Source organism: Pundamilia nyererei, unplaced genomic scaffold, assembly GCF_000239375.1.
Source record: "Pundamilia nyererei isolate P.nyererei 1_Seehausen unplaced genomic scaffold, PunNye1.0 scaffold00018, whole genome shotgun sequence".
NCBI classification, from domain to species: Eukaryota; Metazoa; Chordata; class Actinopteri; order Cichliformes; family Cichlidae; genus Pundamilia; species Pundamilia nyererei.
This window is the reverse complement of record NW_005187419.1, coordinates 2626380-2645011: the sequence shown is the minus strand read 5'-3', so window position 1 is coordinate 2645011 and position 18632 is coordinate 2626380. Positions and strand designations below refer to the sequence as shown.

The 18632-nt window shown below is 40.8% G+C and overlaps 3 protein-coding genes across 3 annotated transcripts; all 3 read right to left on the bottom strand.

Moving 5' to 3' along the window:
* Window positions 1–264: 264 nt before the first annotated feature.
* Window positions 265–2082, bottom strand: tcap (titin-cap (telethonin)). Its single transcript, XM_005726122.1, has 2 exons — window positions 1786–2082; window positions 265–1541 (listed from the first exon to the last, which is right to left on the bottom strand). Exons 1-2 carry the CDS (start codon window positions 1932–1934, stop codon window positions 1151–1153), a joined length of 540 nt encoding a protein of 179 aa, XP_005726179.1. The 5' UTR covers window positions 1935–2082; the 3' UTR covers window positions 265–1150.
* A 3316-nt stretch (window positions 2083–5398) lies between these two features.
* LOC102194695 (melanoregulin) lies at window positions 5399–7998 on the bottom strand. The gene is made up of 5 exons (XM_005726121.1): window positions 7615–7998; window positions 7347–7509; window positions 7042–7132; window positions 6794–6960; window positions 5399–6334 (listed from the first exon to the last, which is right to left on the bottom strand). Exons 1-5 carry the CDS (start codon window positions 7710–7712, stop codon window positions 6131–6133), a joined length of 723 nt encoding a protein of 240 aa, XP_005726178.1. The 5' UTR covers window positions 7713–7998; the 3' UTR covers window positions 5399–6130.
* Window positions 7999–10028: 2030 nt separating this feature from the next.
* Window positions 10029–18548, bottom strand: stard3 (StAR related lipid transfer domain containing 3). Its single transcript, XM_005726120.1, has 15 exons — window positions 18430–18548; window positions 16848–17086; window positions 16680–16757; window positions 16349–16426; window positions 16189–16242; window positions 15771–15882; window positions 15589–15687; window positions 15419–15474; window positions 15230–15322; window positions 13460–13522; window positions 12113–12208; window positions 11944–12023; window positions 11711–11815; window positions 11490–11583; window positions 10029–10666 (listed from the first exon to the last, which is right to left on the bottom strand). Exons 2-15 carry the CDS (start codon window positions 17058–17060, stop codon window positions 10523–10525), a joined length of 1365 nt encoding a protein of 454 aa, XP_005726177.1. The 5' UTR covers window positions 17061–17086; window positions 18430–18548; the 3' UTR covers window positions 10029–10522.
* Between the last annotated feature and the right edge of the window lie 84 nt (window positions 18549–18632).

The window sequence follows — 18632 nt, the reverse complement described above, 5'->3', positions numbered from 1 at the left end:
CTCCCTTTCTTCCACCCACAACCAACTGACCTCAGGAACCAATACATTTTCATCCATTCTATTATATTGTTCGGTTTACATAGCGGTAAACCTGCAGGTCATTGTAGAGCTATTGATGTCCCTCCCGAATCCTTGGAAAAACAATCTACTCTATATTAGGCTTTAATCATTTGCTATTTTCTTTCATGTTGTACCACAAATAAAATGTAATCAAATTAAGTTTATGTTGCACTTCAGGCATCAACCATAAAGACAGAGACGTGATGAGTAGTTCATCTTTTATTAGTAAAAATAATAGATGTCTAACAAAATATTACAGCATTGTTGCACACAATTCAGATTCATTTACATGACCACAGGTATTCTAAGCTATAACGGTATCTGTTCCTCTATCAGATATAAATATGAGCTGCCACTCGACTAAAAAGGCAGATCAGTTAATGCACATTAAAAAAAAAGGTTATTGGTTTTCCTAAGTTACTGTGATTAGACGTGCCAACACTCACACAGAGAGGGACACACACATATCTACAGCTGCAGTGTTTGATCTTGCCAGTGCATTCTGTACCCTTCACACAGATGAAAGACTGGCAGGCAGTCCTGGAGGCTGACCAGCTCTAAGGCATGTTTCCTGATCCCTCAGCCCTCCATTTCCCCTCTGATTCTTCCCTTCTCTTCCCATCCTTTGTTATACTTTTCCATCTATTTATTTATTCTGAACACTTTCATTTACACCATGAAGACTGTACTTTCCGATACGCAAAGAAAGGGCAAAAGAAATGGTTAAGGTGCACCAGTGCATACAAATGTTAGGTGACGCTGAACGATTAACAGATATGTCGAGGCCAGCTGGCCAGCACATGCAGAGATTGGCCTTGGCACAGCTAAGAGAACACCTTGCTTCCCTGTCCCAATGCAAACATCTTCTCATAACCATTTCTAGTACCAATCACTATAAAATGCCAACAATGACAAGATATGAGATTTAGAGTGCTAAACTTCTACAGTATTAGGTGTCACTAGAGGTAAATCTATATACATCTTGTCATAATGTTTCCAGACACACTCTGCTTATTGAATATTCTTTCCCATCTGTCATCCTTCTCGTCTCTCCCTAGCATCCCATCTTTTTCTTTTGTCCTTTTGTTTTTCACCCTCTCTGGGCCTCCTGAGACATGGAGCGCCCCAGGGCTTTGGGTGCTTTGGCAAACTCCATGAGGGTCGGCTTGACTGGAGGGAGATCTCTGGTGATTTCATCCACCGTCCTCTTGCTGGGACACACTCCATCTGGAGTGGGAAATGGCTGCAGGTCCTCCAATGTGTGTGGCGCTCCACGTCCGAGCCTGACGCCCAGCTCTGCGGGGGTAAAGATGGGCAAGGGGAGGGTGTTTCTCTTTGGAAGCAACTGGTGCTCCCTGACCCCTCTTTCCACTGTGCCCACCCTAAAGACACCAGAGGGACACTTCTGTGTCAGTGAACGTGCCTGCCACTGCCGGGACAGAGTCTCCCTACGAGAAGTGTCGTTCATGTTCATGGTCTGCCTGTGGGCATCAAAGGAAAGTTGAAGTTAGAAACTACTGAGGGCCTTATTGTAATTTACCTTCCCAATTAACATTTAACTGCTTTTCACTATGAGAATAATTTTCAAGTCAATCTTCATCCATATTTTATGAGAGTAAGAAAAGTTTGAAATTACAGCCTAGTGAATGTTTTCCTCTCATTTAAAAGCAACTTATCATGTTATAGGGTCTTACCTAAAATAAGACATGATCTCATTGGTCCTACCTGTCTTGAGGTTGAGTCTTGAGACTAACGCTGTGCCAGTCAGCAGTATAGCTCTCCCTCTGAGCCTTGTTGTCTTCCCTCACACTGCAGGTCAGCTCAGCTCCCACCAGCACACCATTGCTCTTCTCCAGCACGGTACAGATTGGCATCTTCTCAGGTGCAGATAGATTTATCGCCTTGAGTGGGTCTTGTTGATCAGTCCTAAGGTAACAGGAAACAGTGATGCTTCAGTCGGCTTTACCTCTACTCTTCCACTATCTCTGTCCTTCTTAGTGCTGTCTATGTCCAGGCTTAGGACTGTCCACAGCTTTTATAGATGCTCTGTTTCTATTTTGGATTCATGTTGTCACTCTACAATCAGTGTGCTTGGACATCTGACACCAAGTCCTCCGTGCCTCATTCCCTGACAGCTGGAAGTTTCCCTGCAGTGGGGTTCAGGGGTAATATGGCTGAAAATCCCCTGATTCTCAAATTGAATGCTGGGCCTGCTCTTGTAATCACTCAGCCCAACTCTTTCCACTTCACCTGTGATCACAGAGGGGGAAATATTACAGAAACTATGGATGGAATAATGTAAACATGTACACAGACAGACACAAATGGTTTAGACTTAGCAGAGGAATCTTAATAAGATTATAGCCATGATATACACAAAGCAGCAAAGGAGAGCCAACCGAAGCCAACCCTGTAGAGCCAGAAACTACCCACTAATTTTCAGTCCAGTTCTTTCTTTTTTCTTTTTTGTAAACAGTTACTTAAAAATCCATCACGTGACTCGACGGTTTTAACTAATTATAAGCCAATCTTCAACCTTCCTTTCATCTAAAAACAATCTTGAAAAAGTAGATGTGAAACAGCTGATAATCTGCAGAGGGATGGTTTATTTGAAGAGTTTCAGTCAGGTTTCAGAACTCATTACAGTACAGAAGAAGCTTTAGCGAAGGTTACAAATGATCATCTTATAGCCTCTGACAGTGGACTCATCTCTGTGCTCTGTCATGGTTTGGGGGATTTTGTCAGAGTAGATTGATGCAACCCTCAGATTTTGATTCACAATGCAGTTCTATCTGGCGTGTTAAGTGTTTGACTGCTTCATTTTTCAGCATGACATTGATCCCAAACACACTCCCAATGGAGGAAAAGAATATATATATGGAAAAACACACTGGAGCACTATTAGTCATGGATTGAAACCCGTATTTCTAAAGATGACTGAAGAATTTCTGAAGAAATTACAAAAGCTTGCCTACCAGCATTCAGGTTAAAGAATAAAGGTGGCCATACCAAGCTAACTTTTGCAGTCTAATTTGATGATTGGCAGCACACGCCATCTCTTGGATCAAAATTCATGAGTAATTTGCTTGCTTATAATGTAAGATAAACAAGCAAATACCTGACTAAATATTTATAACAACATGGGAAAATTATCTAAAGTTTGTGTTAACCACAATATTTTAGACATGAAGCCAAAAAACATCAAAATGAGAACCAGGATAAAGAAATGCAAAATTATGTCCATGCTTTAGGACAGCATTTGTCAAGCTAGCTGACAAATTAGCATTTCACACACTTGCCTAAGTATTGTCACCTCTGGCTCCAAAAAACAAAAATAACACGGAAGCTATAGAGGGTGTAAAATGTGAGTTCACAAACCACATTATGTCACAGTGGCAACATCCATCTTTTATATACAGTCAGTTGTGAGAAAAATGGTGAAAAAGCCATACAAATAGCAGTGTCATTTTTCTCATGCTGTTTTTTTTATTCATAATACAGCTTTGAATAAGTTTATACCCCCGCCAGGCTTCATGACAACATCATACCCCCTCATTAGATGCCATTACACTGCGCTGTCTCACAGTAGCAGTGAGAGCTCAGTCTCCAGTGATTCATTACCTCAGTGAAAGAGCGCCATGCAGGCCATAATCAACTCGGGTAACAGGCTGTGAAACACACACACACACACTCACACTCACCTCTGACAGTTATCTGCTGGTCTGATGTTACTACCGATTCCCGTTTCTGACTCACTAATCCACATCAGGTACTGATATCATCATATACCAGATATCATATACTTCAGACACAGCATAAAATATAATCATCCCAAGCAAAAGAAGCCTGATGTGTTAATCGATTTTTTATTTTCTTTTAAGGTTTTTGCTGTACTGTGCCAGATTGTCTGAAAAACAAATATGATCATAACTTTGTGATTCTTTGAGTATATTTCTTGACTTCGGGTAAATTAATGCTATTCCTCACCACTGACTCTTCGTGTCGTGCATATTTAAGGCAACAGTTAAAGGCTAACATCCATTTGCCTGCAAATTCCAAAAATATTTCACTTTTCTTTCAACAATCTCCCAGCAGGCTGCCAGTACATATGTAAAATGTCGCTCAGTGTCATACTGAGAAAAGAAAACGATAAGCATCTCCTGGGTCATTGATTCAGTCATGTTATGACACCATGACAACCTTGAATGCCATTTCAGAAACCCAGTAAGTCACCATGCAAGCTCCTTCTGTGTTGAGGTCATGTCTTATTAGAAGCTACTTTATGTGAAGCAGTCAGTTGTAATACACAGAGTGACAATTTAAATTTGTGCTGTCTATTTATTTGTACACGCACAAGCCAAAATCCAAGAGGCCATCAGATAGCCCTGTCCTAGCTGTTTTCGGGTGAGTCATGCTATGCAAATGGAGCCAGGGGTGTGTGTATAGTTTGTAAAGGTGAGCAGTGATGAGGTTAGGTCTGTCACAGTGATCACCCCCCACCGTCCTCGTCTGTCCACCTGCACAAGGCCTGGCTCGGCCGGGAAGAACTTTGTGTTGCATAAGAGCACCGCCACAGCTGCTGCAAAGTGACATTTAAATGAGCTGTCACCGCAAAAGAGATAGGGAGTAGGTGGGAAAACAGAAAGAGAAGGGCAATTGCAGGATAAAGCCAAGGCTTGTCAGGAGGTGGTAAATATGGCAAAATATTGTGAGAGGGGAACTTTAAGTCGGATTTATTTGTAACACGAAAATGACTTTGGGAGGAGAGAGGAACAGGTCAACCTGACACTTATACTTGATAATAAGAAGGGATCTGGCTTTGTATTAATTCCTGCACACAGTATCAACTTTTGTGCTTCATATAACTCAGTTGTTACCAGTTATTTGTGGATCTGTGCGCCATTGTACCATCGGGCTGGTGCCGTGTTCAAACATGTGCCCTCGACAGTGTATTGCTCTCTCTTACATAACAATAACAAACAGCTGACTACCAAAACACCATTATCACCATCCATCTTGCAACCCGGCCTGGTCTCACTGGGACGGTCAGACGCTGGACATGCCGCTTCAGAACAGGGACAGAGTCCAAGCCAGCCGTGGATGCACAGCTGACGGGCCACATGAGAGTATACAGACAGATGAAGAAGAATCTTATGTTCCACTTCAAAAGACTGTTGCTCCCATGCCACAGTTTCCATTGCTCAGTACGCTTAACTGAACGAAATTTTAAATATCATTGAAAATTAGAGTCTAGTTCACTCGTTTGAATTTATGTAACTTTATGAATAGCAAGCAACCTGACATGAGAAAGATGCATGTGACATTACATAAAACAGGCTTTAGGCTGGAACTTTATTTCAAGGTAACTTCACACCAAAACACAAACTATCGCATACTTGTATAAATCTTTCACATTTTCAGCAAATTGCTGAACAGGAAAAACATTCTTCCATCTCAGTCACGCAAACAACCAACTTAAAAATTCAACTTACAGTACTCGCATTGCATTTCTTTTTGCTATTCTTCAAATATTTTAAACCACATACAGATTCAAATGAGTTAAAGCAGTGATCATGCAAACACTCTTTCCTGTAAAACCTTTAGAGGAAAGTCTGACATCAGATCGGTGTGCTATTTATTCCGCGTTCTTACTGATCATATGATTGAATGAAATGAGTGCTGATAATCATAGGACAGAACTATAAAGAAGCATTGCTCAGAAGAACATAGTTACCCTGAAGGTTCGCAACACATGAACAATGAACCGCCTACAACCCCGATAACACTCTTTGGTGGAGAGAAAAAACACAGTTAATACTCATCCGTGGGATTCATTTCAAAATCTGCAAATCTCCTTTTAGAGTTCGGCCAGACTAAACAAAAAAGAGTCAAGCTAAATGAGAGAGGGGAATATTTTAGCCTAGAACTTCCAAAAAAGCAGCAACAACACTGTATGAGGCAACAAACACTTGAATAAGAGCTATGCAAAGCTGTCAACCAGGTCTCCAGGGTTGATGACTACTGCCCCCTGCTTTGTGTCTCTTATTACTGCAGCCCATAGATCTTGGGCTCAGTCGCTCAAGTTTTCATCATCTTTTTCGCTCTGCTCCTCCTCATCTTCCCCTCCTCCGTTCATGGCCCCTATCCTGGCCAGCAGCAGCGGCAGGTTTACGGAGAGACCCGGCGTCTCCTCGTCAGAGTCATCCTTTGGAGGGTAGAAGCGTTTTGCCTTTGCCACAAAATCTTCAGCTATGTCTAGGTACAGGAGACGATCCTGTAAAGAAGGAGAAAAACAACAGGCTGAAGCAAAAGAACGGAACCAAATATGAACACAGACAGAAAAAAAGGTGGGATTTTTGTTGTATCCATAATATGCCAACCTTTCTTTGTGATGATACAAAGCTGAATGAAATCTGAGTTTCTTTATTTTTTTTAAAAAAGCCGAATTAAATTGCAGCTTCCTACTCTTTTGATGTCACAACTTAAATAAAACTGATATTATTTGGACTAAACCACTTAACCCATCGTAACTCATTACAATCTACACTATAATGAGAGCTGGACAGCCTTGGCAATCTATTAAAGAATAATATCGATCATATTTGCCCATGAATGATGCAGTTTATCTACTTGTGACTCGAACTAAACAGGCAATAGCAAAGTTAATCTGATTTAGTATGAAGTCAAAGTTCAGTGATGGTGCACTTCCCACCAGCAAGCCCCGTTTTCTCACCAGGATGAAAAGATATCTTTCTGGTGGTGGTTCTTTGTTGCTGTTGAAGATGGAGGTCTCAGAGTGAAGTGTGTGAAGGAGGGCACGTGCTCTCGGGGCGTTACGCATGCGGTCATGTGAGCCCCCAGCAGACACAGCCAGCAGAGAGTCTGCTTCTGCCATAAAACCTGGAAAATATGGCAGATAATCTCAGCATGGATTGTTAATAATCTCTCAGACTATAGCATGTCTCATTGGTCAAGCCCCACCTAGATTTTCCAGGATTGTCTTCCATTTCTCTCTGACTTCTCTGCGTGTGTCTCTCATGGCCTCGATATCAACACTCAGGCGACGATAGCCCTGGACAAGAAAAGGAGAATAACCTTAAAAGGCATTTAAATTAACCGGATAATCAAATAACCTCCAAAAAGTACTCACAATGCAATGTAAAATGTTGCATTTCAAATGTAAAATTTGAACTGCAACTTATACAGTTATTTTTAAGCTATTTGTGTCAGATTTTCTTTTTTTCCACCTTGAAAAACACATTTTTGTTAGTCCCTGCCCCACATACCGTGGAGCCCATGCGGGTCTTCTGCCTGGCCTGCAGCAGAGAGTAGAGCACTCGGTCATCCTGTCTCTCCGAATGGCTGGGGTCTCCCGGCTCACTCCACAGGTTTGTTTCCTCATCTCGACGCTTCTGGACTTCACGGGTAAAATAGTCCAACGGATCCGCACTGTGCGGTCAGCCAACGCAGACAAGAAGAGACACGAGCTGTTAACACAAATTCAAACATTGGCTGTACGTGATATACATGATATGCTTGTCTGTGTCATCTTACGGTACTAAAGGCTGCTTTTCATCTTCTTCTTCTTCATCATCAGCAACACAGCAGCAGCAGCAGAACTGCATGCAGAACCTGTTAAAGGCTGAACCCATCTATTAAGAACAGAGTCAGCTGGTAGTGGATGTTCACAATGTCAGATAATCCAGAGAGAAGTTGTGTTTCAGTTCTTTCACAAGTGGAACGCCCTCTTGGATGCCAGAGGAGAATCTGCCACAGTCCCTGTGGGATGCTCTGTAGAGATTCTTTACAAAGCGGACCTTAGCCAAAACCTATATTTTGGCAAAGGAAAAAGCAGCTGTGACAACATTCAAGCCCTCCACTAATAAAAAGAACGAATAAAAATCATCATGAATAAGAACAAGTAGGAAAAAAGCTACAAAATAAAGGTCACAGATCTAAAACTCTACCAAGTTTTTAGCTTCCCATTTTCCAGGATTTCACTGAAGCGCCAAATTGACGAGAGGTTTTCCCTCCAGATTATTGGCCTGATGGAAAAGTGCTCAGGCAGATGACGGCAGCCCAAGGACCGATGCTTCTCATCAGCTTTACATGGAGGACAACAAGAGCAGTGGGACGCTTGTGCTCTCATCGAAACAAAAAGAAACACAAATTCCCACACCCACATCCTCAGAAGACAGTCACAGCACAATCATGTGAGCTGCTTCATCTCTCAAGCAATGTGTTTTGCCCCAAGGACAGCAGATCTCTTCTGCAGCAGTAAGATTAATTGCACTCCATATCAAGTCTGCCGTTGCAGTGTCGATTCAGGGATTATGCAACTGGATTATTTAGCATTACTTAATCGTGTTCTGTGTTTAAATAAAAAGTTTCTTTGGGGAGTATCAGTTTATTTTTGAAAACTTTTGAAAACGCTTCATGCTTATTTTTGATTAAGTCACACAGAGAACAGTGACCTCTGGCAAAGTTCTGTGAGTGCAGCAATGAATATCATGCAAGGCTGCAGAAACAGGGCGTTATTATTCATAACATAAGCACCCACAGAGAAACATATGGGTAGAAGCTACTCTTGTGTGTATGTATGGATGGATGCAGGGATGGATGGGTAGATAGATACCTTTGTGGTTATCTATCTACCTATGTTAAAAAAATATATTCAAAAATAAGAGCACAAGATTTATACAAGTTAATACAGATACTGGTTAAATATGTGAGTTGAAGGAAGTCAGAGCTAGATCATCTTTTCATATATTTTATTAGATGTAAGACACTGTTTAAGACTCAGTAAAAAATCTTGTCCAGTAGTGATGAGCATAAATTAAAATGTTTGTATAAACAAATCAATTTAAAATTATAAAAAACACAGTTAAGTATTCTAAGCAGGGTTTATGTAAATAATCTTTGTGGAGGATACGAAAGCACAGACATAACAGCAGGAAATAAATGGAAAAGTAAAACAAAAGACTGGCATGTAAAACTACTCTGATAAAAGGCACCAAATTATTGATATCATTATTTATTTTCACTTCCAACATTCCTTCAGTACAGTAAGTATTGTAAATGAGTCCTGATTTATTATCCAGATAATCTTAATAAACTTGTTTTTTAGGGCTTAATGATTTCTGAGCGTGACTACATACACAAGCTTATGAAGAGTAATGCCTCACAGTCGGTGGTGTAACTGTGACACCCACACAAGTGTTATTACCGTTACACCAATATAGAAAAGTTCAGGGAAGACCAGCGCCCTCTTCAGGTCAACTTCACAATAACTTCAACCAACTTCATCTTTTAAATTCTTTTGATTCCAGATGTAATCCTAAAAATTGATCTTCTGAGGTACATCATAACACTGATACACAACTTAAGCTGCAGGGAATGTCTTCTCTTTTTTTTTTTCATGATTAAAAACATTAACAAAACTTCATTCAGTGCCACACCTCAGGCCACAGGGGGCCTAATCTAATTATAGCAGTATAGTAATAACCTTTCATGACAAATAAGTCGAGCTACTTCAACACAAGGCCACTTGAGGTTATTGGCAAAAAAATATATATTAGTATACAGCACCCTAACCTATGAACATTATCTTTTGTACTAACTGTCTAACAGCCTGCTGATCCGGGTCCTGGTTTGAACTCCTGGCTGATCCCAAAGTGCAAAACAAAAGCAGCATTTAAAACAAAACAAAAAAAACAAAAAACATACAGTAATTAAATGTTTGCTTTAATGTTGCACTATGGCACAGAAGCTGGTGTCAAACCAAGAACGCTTCACTGTGTGGATCAGTGGTGTCTCCCTCTAGTGGTGACCAGATAGCAGAGAGCCCCCTGTAATGTATCACAGTGTAGTAAAGTAGAAGAAACTGTGTAGAAATATGGCTGTGAAGTGCAGGCAGGTGCCTCAGAAAAACAAATCCATGACGGTGCAGTGAAAAAATACACACACACGCACGCCCGCACGCACGCACACACACACACACACACAAGAAAAAGCAGTAAATCAATGACTAACAATGTGTGCAGAAAGATAAGGCTCAGAGAGACAGCTGTTTCAGTCATACTACTGTTATAGCTATTCTGTAACACAGATTCCAACATTGGGAATCACTTTTTTATCCAGGTCTTGTTTCTGTAAAGTCTCAGAAAACAGTTTTCATTACATGGCGAGAAACATAGCAAACGGGTTACAGGTCCATGCAAAAATTTCCGCTTGTGATTACACTTAAACTTCCCCAAAATGATAGAAAATGTTTAGTCTTTGATATCTGAATAACTCCTCACTTTGTGTGGCTGAAACATGGGAAATGTCTCCATCTCCTTTGCTTAAAGTTGCAACCTTGTCAGGTACATAATTGCATCCCTTCAGCTTGGGAGCATTCAGCGGACGCCGTGATGGCCAGTTTTGGCTAGTGACCTTTCAAGTGACCACTTAAAACTTCTCTCTAGTTTTGAGAGTGGTGGTGGTGATGGTGGTGGTGGGAACGATGAGAGGGCCGCACGTCGATAATTCGTTGGCGTAAATGGGACATGAACTCAAACATTGTGGCTGCCAGACTCTGGTGGATGAGGTAGCGTGGCAGACGGCCCTGATGAAACAAAAAAAATTGCTTTTTAATATTTGTATTACATTTCATATTCCTTTGTTTTTGATCCTTATCTCACCTATATCTGTTACATTTGGCCTTTTTCCTGCACACTTTCTATTTATACACACACACACCTGTTCAACTGCTCGTTAACACAGATATCTAACCATCAATCACATGGCAGAACTTCAGTGCATTTAGGCACGTAGACATAGTAAAATGCTTATCTGCTGGGATTTTCCCACATAATCATCTCTAGAGTGGTCCAAAAAAGAGGAAATGTGCAGTGAGTGGCAATTCTCTGGGTGAAAATGCCTTGTTCATGTCAGAAGCTAGTAAACTTTTTTAATCTGGTGGGAAGGAAGGCTAAAAACCAAGATAATGAGACTGGAAAAACATTGCCTGGTCTGATGAGTCATGACTTCTGCCACAATATTCGATTGTTAGAAAAATTCCAGGGTGGTGCTCGGGTAACAATGTGGGTTTAATGTCACTGCTTAAGTAATGTTGACCACAGTATAACCATCTTCAGACAGCTGTTCTCAGCATGATAACGTACTATAACACAAACTGGTTTTATATGTGACGCTATCATGTAAAATGGTCCCAAATCTCTGAGGAATGTTTTATGCACCTTGTTGAATCTATGCCATGAAAAATTAAGGCAGTTCGGAAGGCAAAAGGGGGCCCAACCTGCTGCAGTGTCCTGCTACAAAAATCATTTAGAAAACAACTTCTTTCTAATCGTACAAAGGGAAAGAACATCTTGAATATTGTAAAAATAAAGAAAATTCAAGAGTAATTCCATCATGTGTTTTCACACCTTTAAGTCTGTGTTGAGGACCCAGATGAAAGTGCAGATGGATGGGTTACTGCTGGATTTGAGGACCACAAAACCTCCGGGCCCATTTTCTCCTCTGAGACCAGCAGTAAAGGAAAAAAAGACAAAGTTATACAAGTTAAACTAACACAGATGCCCTTTGTCAAACCGATACAATGTTCTAATTTACTGGATCAGTGACAAGGCCAGAGGCAAGGTCTGACCTGACATAGCGATTGCTTGGAGGTTTGGCATCGTGGTTGGTTGCTATGCCAGCAGACAGGTAACAGTCTCGTTTGCGCTCCACTCGGCGAACATTAACAAAGTCCCTGAAGGAAGAAAAATCAATCACCCAATAAACACACTTTATTCAGACCTGAAGAAAAGAAACGATACAGATGGGACAGCAAGAACAGATGACAGAAAGAAAAGTCGGTAGGATGTTGTGCTGATGTACCTTGCAGAGACAACTCCCCCTGCTGCTCCAGCAGATACATCATATGAGACAAGAGTGTTGTCGTCAACTCTCTGAAGGATCTGAGTATAAGACGGGAAGAGATATCAAGCTGTAGCACGCCACAGGATTACAGTGAAAAATGTGCAAAAACAGCAGGAAGACTTCTGACCTGGCAGACAGAAACTGTTTTGTTCCACTGAACCATCTTCTCCGGCTGCAGGATCACCTCCTGATACACAAGCTCAGCAGGACACTGCATGAGGGCCTGAAGAGGAGAAAAAAACAAGGCTGTAAACTAATGTCCAGCATAGCCTACAGTTACAAGAAAAAAATGTCTATAAGACATGACACCTAATTGCTGTCTGCATGTACTTTGGGCTATTTTCTACCCCTTTCTTTGGGGTCCTTAGGGACTAAGTAAAGCACTATACAAATACAGGCCATTTACCATTTACTTTCTGTTGCAGATGATATGAAAATATCTAAAGCTCTCTTTTCTGTATGGTGCACTTTTTCCCTCCGAAGCAAAGGTCAGAACAGGCCTTACTTCACTAATGTGTAATGGCCTGTCTGACTACTTTCAAAACAGGATCTTGTGTCTGTTTATGACCATTGTCTTGTTGGAAATCCCTATTATGTAATCTTTACTTCTACAAAGAGCGTTTTGTTTCAGTGACGGTTGTTCCATGCCAGCGATGCAAATTTTGTCATCGAAAACTAGTCAAGAGGTTCTATGTGGAAGTCTACATACCCTCTATATATAATATATAATAAGAACTGTTGCAGCAACTTTTCTTTAGTGTCTGCAGCTATCAATAGACACATCTAAAAGACACTTTAATCCTGGCCTTACATCATTCATTTTACTTTCCATTTTGTTCATACAGTATATGGCGTTTTAATGTGCCTATCTAGCTTGGAAGGAAAAGCAAGATTGAAATAAGTCTGCCAGATAAACATCACACTGAAACACAAGAGTAGTGTGTCAAAGAAAAAATAAATTTGAGATGATAATAATAAATGCACAGTTGTAAACCTTAGAAAACAAAGTCCCTTCAGTTATGAGGTCTCCAATAAAGAGCAAATTTATTTACGCCTCTGAATTCCTTAATGGGAAGTTGTATGCACATGAATCAGCTTTTTCTGTGCAAGGCACCAAGTCTCTGTTGTATCGAATTGGATTTAGCATGCAATTATTGATTATTTCAGCAGCAGAAACTGTGCAAATACAGGCCCATCAGCTGCAAGAGAACTTGATCCATTTGTAGCAGAGTGTTAAGAAGAAGTGTGACAGCTAACGGATTCAGAGCCTGTTCTGCTCTTTACGCTGACATCTATAATAATGGAGTCCAAGGCAATATGAGTTGTATATGTAAAAAGACCAGGGAGGCTTGAAAACATATCTGAATTCACCCTATTAACAAATGCAGCCTATCTAAACATGATGAAAATGTAGCATCTCTCTGTTTATCTCTCTATTTGGTGAGATACTGAATACACTAGAAGACTGTTGCACCTTGAGGATGAAAGTCTTTCCATGGAAAGGAACTTCCAGACTGTAAACTGAGTCGCCCATTTCCTGTCATGGGAGGTGAAAAAAAGACACAGTATTACTGACACTTTCACTTTCATTTGAGTAAAAACAGTTATGAATTAATAACGCAGGAATAATAAACTACTAGTAAGACAGGTAATGTAGTTTTCATTGTAATTAAAAGAGCTGATACAGAAATACACCTCCTACAGAGAAAAATGCTGCATTGCTAAAATTAGGTTTCAGTTGGGTGTTGTGGTGCCAACATACCTGTTTGATTACATTCTTACCTTAATAGTGGTTCTATGAGAGTTTAAAGGGATTTGATTGTGGGGCCTTTATTTTCCCCTCAAAAAACAGCTTTTAATATAGTGTGTATACCTGCTCAGGGTGGAAATTAGCTACAGTTCTGAGTAAAAGTCTTGAGCCTCCTCTCATTTCTGTATATTTAGCAAGGAAAATTGGAAATGGGTGCAGCGATTTAGTGAAACCAGATGCTTTTACCAAACTGGCAGTGTGTTTTTTTTATCATTATCATGCTGGAAAATGAAGCCTTTGTCAGTCAGATGCTTTTTAGCTTGTATTTCATGTCAAATCGAAATCTGATGGCACTCTTCTAGGTTCATAATTTTAACAAGATCCCTGAGACCACTGGCTGAAATGATAGAGAACTCACCATGTTTCACAGATGGCTGTAGACACTCCCTTTTCTACCTCTCTCCCGACTTCCTCTGTACATATTGACGACTATTTGAATAAAAATTTTCTAATTTGGATTCATCACTCCATGGGACTTGTTGCCACTGATGTTCAGTCTAGTTCTTATGTAATATGTCATACCTCGGCATTTTCTCTCTGTGCTCCTTCATTAAAAAATGGCTTCCTGACAGCCACCCTTTGACTGAGACAGTTTTGGATGAAACTTTAGTGATCAATTGAAAAGCAAGCTGCATCTCTGAGGTCATGAGTCAGGTCTTTGTTGGATTTTTTCCTGTTTCTTAAGAACATGACTTTCACATGTTGATCATATGATGTAAACACTTTGTTTTAGGGTTGCCACTTCTTCTTTTGCCTTCTACAAGAAAGTTTTACTCATCGACTGCAAAATATAAAGACACGAGGGATGGTTCAAGACGTTCCCACAGTACTGTAGTAGCTAAATCTGACAAAAGGTATTGCCTATTTTATGAAATCAGTGCTTTTGTGCATCACTTCTCAAATATAAAGAAGAGAAGAAATTTAAAAAAAAGAAAGAAACAATTAAACTGCTGCTTGAGATGGCTGGCTCCTGTGCTTTAGTCATTTTTTGTAACCTGGCGTGTGTAGGAAACTGCAGGATCAGTATCTTTCAGTATCTCTGTCGGTTATATCTGTGATTCACAGTTCATTGTTGCTTATCAGCTGCCTAAAATAGAAATGAGGCCATTAAAGTACCATCTCTATTGCTGATCGCAAGAACTATAAGGGACACTTTGATAGGCAATTGAATCTTTAAAACCAAAAAAGTAATTAGGTGTCACAGTGAAGACAATAGTATTGATTACAAGTTTTCTATGAGATATGTTTGTGTTAAAACAAAGGCACCCTGAACACTCTGTCTGTCATAAAAAGAATGCACGAGGAAGCAATGAAATCTGCGTCAGTGATATGATCTTTTAGTTATGTAAGCAAACGTCTTAACTGTGCATTCAAACGTGAACAAGACAGGAAAGCTATTCATTCAGTGGATACATCCTGGAGTCATGTACTCACATTGTGTTTTTCAAATTTCCAGTTTTCCTCCTGGGCTAGGATCTGTTCCACCACAGACATTGCCTCATAACCCTGTCTCACATACTCCTTCTCCTGGAATAAGAGTGAGAGGAGTGAGAAATGAAGCAGAAAATCATCATCAGAACAGGAGTCAGTGGGGCTGATTATAAAGAGTATAACAAAAGCTACCTGAGCAGTGATAGCTCTACGCCCAGGACCCTCCTCATCAGGCTCCTCGTCAGAGTCTGCAGACACAAGTTCAAGACCATAACTCTATTTTTGGGTTAAATATGAAATGTACAATCATAATAGAGATAATAAAAAACCCTAACTAAGAAACCACTTGCACAAACATTCACCTGCGACAGATTCAGGTGGAGAGTAGAACTGTCCATCTGAGACAGCGTGAGAGTAAATTGGGGCTCGTTCACAGGCAGCATTCACTGCTGCTACGTATGCTGAGGTCACAAAAGAAAAGAAGTTAAGAATCAGACAGCTTTGTGTAAGCAGCATTTGAACTTATCGGGCACTGTTATCCTACCTCTTTCATCATCAGTCTCCTGAGGGAGAACTTTGAAGTCAAGGAACCAGGTCTCCAACCAGGCGACCACAAACGAGGTGATGGGCAGAACATAGGCAAAAGCATTTTGCTTCTTCAAAATAGAAATCAAAGACTATTTTTACTACTTCGGCTTCTAAAACAGATGAGTGTGCTGCATTTGATGTTGGTTCACTTCCCTAATGTCAAATGTGAAAAGTTTACAAAGCTACATAAACTAATTTTGAACCACTGCAAAAAATGAAATCACATAAAGTCTTATCAGCTCAGACTGTGAATAACTGCCTTTGAATGCAGAAGTGAAAAAGTGGAAGTGGTTTAAACTGATATGCTTGCAAACCGTTCACATAGACAAATACAGGCTCTGAAAGTGTTAGAGTAGCAAAGAGAGGACACTCACATTCGATATGATAACTTTGACAACGAGGAAGATGGTTGTTACCAGAGTGGTAATCTGAAGAGTTTAAAAAAAATGTTAAATAGCTCATGTCTGGCAAATAACATATAAGACTTTACATTATCTATTCAGTGTGTGTTTAACTGTAACTGAGATGACTTACCGCAATAACCCACCAATGCCTCAACCGAAAACCAGCATAGGCCACTTGAAGACACAGGAAACGAAACAAGGCAAGGAGCTGAGACAAGGAAGAAGAAGCAGAAAAAGAAAATGACTTTTCATTTTAATTACATGTTGACGTTGCAAATGATTTCCCCTTGTGTGTCTATAATGATTCAATCTGCCAACCCAAAAGGAGGAATTACAAGAGCAGGTTACACATAAGTAACTGCTCATTGTGATCAAAGCATGATTGAAATAACGTGGTAATAAATGACCCATCATTTCAACACTGAATGCAAATAAACACAAATTTGGATTGACCCACTTACAGTAATGTCAAAGAAGGATGACTTGAAGTTATAATGGACGACCTCGTTCTCTAAACTCTCCCTAAGTGAGTTTGACATCTGCAGAAGAAGAGGGCAGAGATCACATCAAACCAAGAATTAACCATTAGTTCTGCAACAGCAACAAGAACAGTGAAAGCACACACTCACGTTAAGCTCAATAATCCAGAGAAGGGTGATGAAGAGAAGGTCGAAGGTCACAAAGAGACAGAAAGTGCGCCGCACGTCAGAGATCTTCTTGCGCTCTGCAGGTGGTGTCAACAGGTACGGGGATGGGATGGACATCGATGTAGAGTAGGAAGCATTCAGGGAGGCGATGGCGGGGAGGCTGCCCCCGAGCTCCCCATAGGCTCCACCATGCATTCCTGCTGTGACACAGGAAAATCCACCTGCAGCAAAACAGACATAAGTGGGTGGTTGTCATGTTTAGCGCTGCTGCTACTTCTTCTTCTTCTTCTTCTTCTTCTTCCGGCTGCTCCCTATTGGTCATCAAAGCAGATCATCTGCCTCCATCTCACCTCCTCTGTCGCGGTTGCCCTCTACATATCCTCTTTCACTACAGCCATAAATCTTCTTTGTGGTTTTGCTCTTCTCTTCTAGTCTGCCAGCTCCATATTCAACATCCTTAGTTCAGTATATCCACTATCCCTCCTCTGCACATTTCCAAATCCTCTCAGCCTTGCCTCTCTTACTTTGCCTCCAAACCGCTCCACCTGAACTCATTTCTCATCTTGTCCATTCTGGTCACTCCCAACAATAGAATATTAACATCTTTAACTCTTCCACCTCCACCTACTGTGTTTTTGGGGTTGTTTTTGTTTGGGGTTTTTTTTTTTGGTGAAAACAGCAGACGATAACTAGCCTTCAGTGGAGTCTCGTGATCTCCTTTCACCTCCCTATGGTGAAGACAAACAGCAAGCGTTGCTAGTTTTGCCTTATTTTACAAGAACAAACAGCCTGTGTGTTTGTGTTAAACGATGAGTGTTATATCTGATCTTCCGCCAAAAGCTTTTTAAAATGAACGACTCCAACGTTAATACTGCGTAAAGCATGTGACGTGACTTCTTGAAAACAAGTCTGTAGTCACGAATCATTAGCTGAGGGACATTTCTGGTGTGACATCAGAGTCTGGGAGAACAATTCCCACGAAGCAGGAAGACAGCGGGTTTTATTACACCACTGAGCCATTATTGAGCCGGAGGTGAGTTTCAATCACCTCTGGACAAACTCCGTAACATCGGTACACGTTGACAGGTAGATGTGATCAAGCATGTCTTATCTATTAACCGAAAGAACATCAATTAAGTTAACAAACCGCTAAAGCGGAGTTTAAAGTCAGGTTAAGATCCCGTGACTCCCCTAGCCTGTTCACTTGTGCCAAAAACAAAACAGCCTGAAGGTCCGGGAGCTAATTCCTGTTAGCAAGCTAACTCAACGCTGTCAAACTGTCAAACACAAGACACGAAGGCAATAATGTCAGGGAACAATAGCTAGACTCAAGTCTTTCTTCTAGAAAAGCACGGACTGGATAATTAAGAGATAACCAATAGCCAATTTTGTTAGCTGCCGCTTAGCTTACACTGTTCGCTTCGATAACAAGTTGGTCTCACTTGCGGAGAAACAAATACACTCCTCAAACGTAACGAACCGGGCACGCTAAGCAACACTGCGAAACTTGGCAGAAATCCTTCCTTAAGTATTTCATAAAGAAAACTCAAGGTATTGAACTTACTTGATTTACAGTAGCATCATCGCTTTACGAAGTCTTCCGGGCTGACCTTCCAAAGAAGAAGTATCACAACAAGATGAATCGCTCACCCGCCGGGTGTCACGTGATCACCATCGCAACTCTCTCCCTGCCACCTGCCACACGCTGAAGTTTCACCCTAGGCTTTTGTATTCGTGTGTGTGTGTGTGTGTGTGTGTGTGTGTGTG

Bases quoted from the DNA above. Each gene is read 5' to 3' on its own strand.
- tcap (XM_005726122.1), bottom strand. From the start codon at position 1,934: ATGCCAATCTGTACCGTGCTGGAGAAGAGCAATGGTGTGCTGGTGGGA. The intron at 1,542-1,785 runs GTAGGACCAATG...TGATGCCCACAG, and splicing joins AAGACTCAACCTCAAGACAG to GCAGACCATGAACATGAACG.
- LOC102194695 (XM_005726121.1), bottom strand. From the start codon at position 7,712: ATGGGTTCAGCCTTTAACAGGTTCTGCATGCAGTTCTGCTGCTGCTGC. The intron at 7,133-7,346 runs GTATGTGGGGCA...TTTCTTGTCCAG, and splicing joins AGACCCGCATGGGCTCCACG to GGCTATCGTCGCCTGAGTGT. The intron at 6,335-6,793 runs GTGAGAAAACGG...CCTTCTTTACAG, and splicing joins AAAGATATCTTTTCATCCTG to GATCGTCTCCTGTACCTAGA.
- stard3 (XM_005726120.1), bottom strand. From the start codon at position 17,060: ATGCATGGTGGAGCCTATGGGGAGCTCGGGGGCAGCCTCCCCGCCATC. The intron at 16,243-16,348 runs GTAAGTCATCTC...TAAACTCTTCAG, and splicing joins GGCATTGGTGGGTTATTGCG to ATTACCACTCTGGTAACAAC. The intron at 12,209-13,459 runs GTGCAACAGTCT...TCTCCTCTTCAG, and splicing joins GAAAGACTTTCATCCTCAAG to GCCCTCATGCAGTGTCCTGC.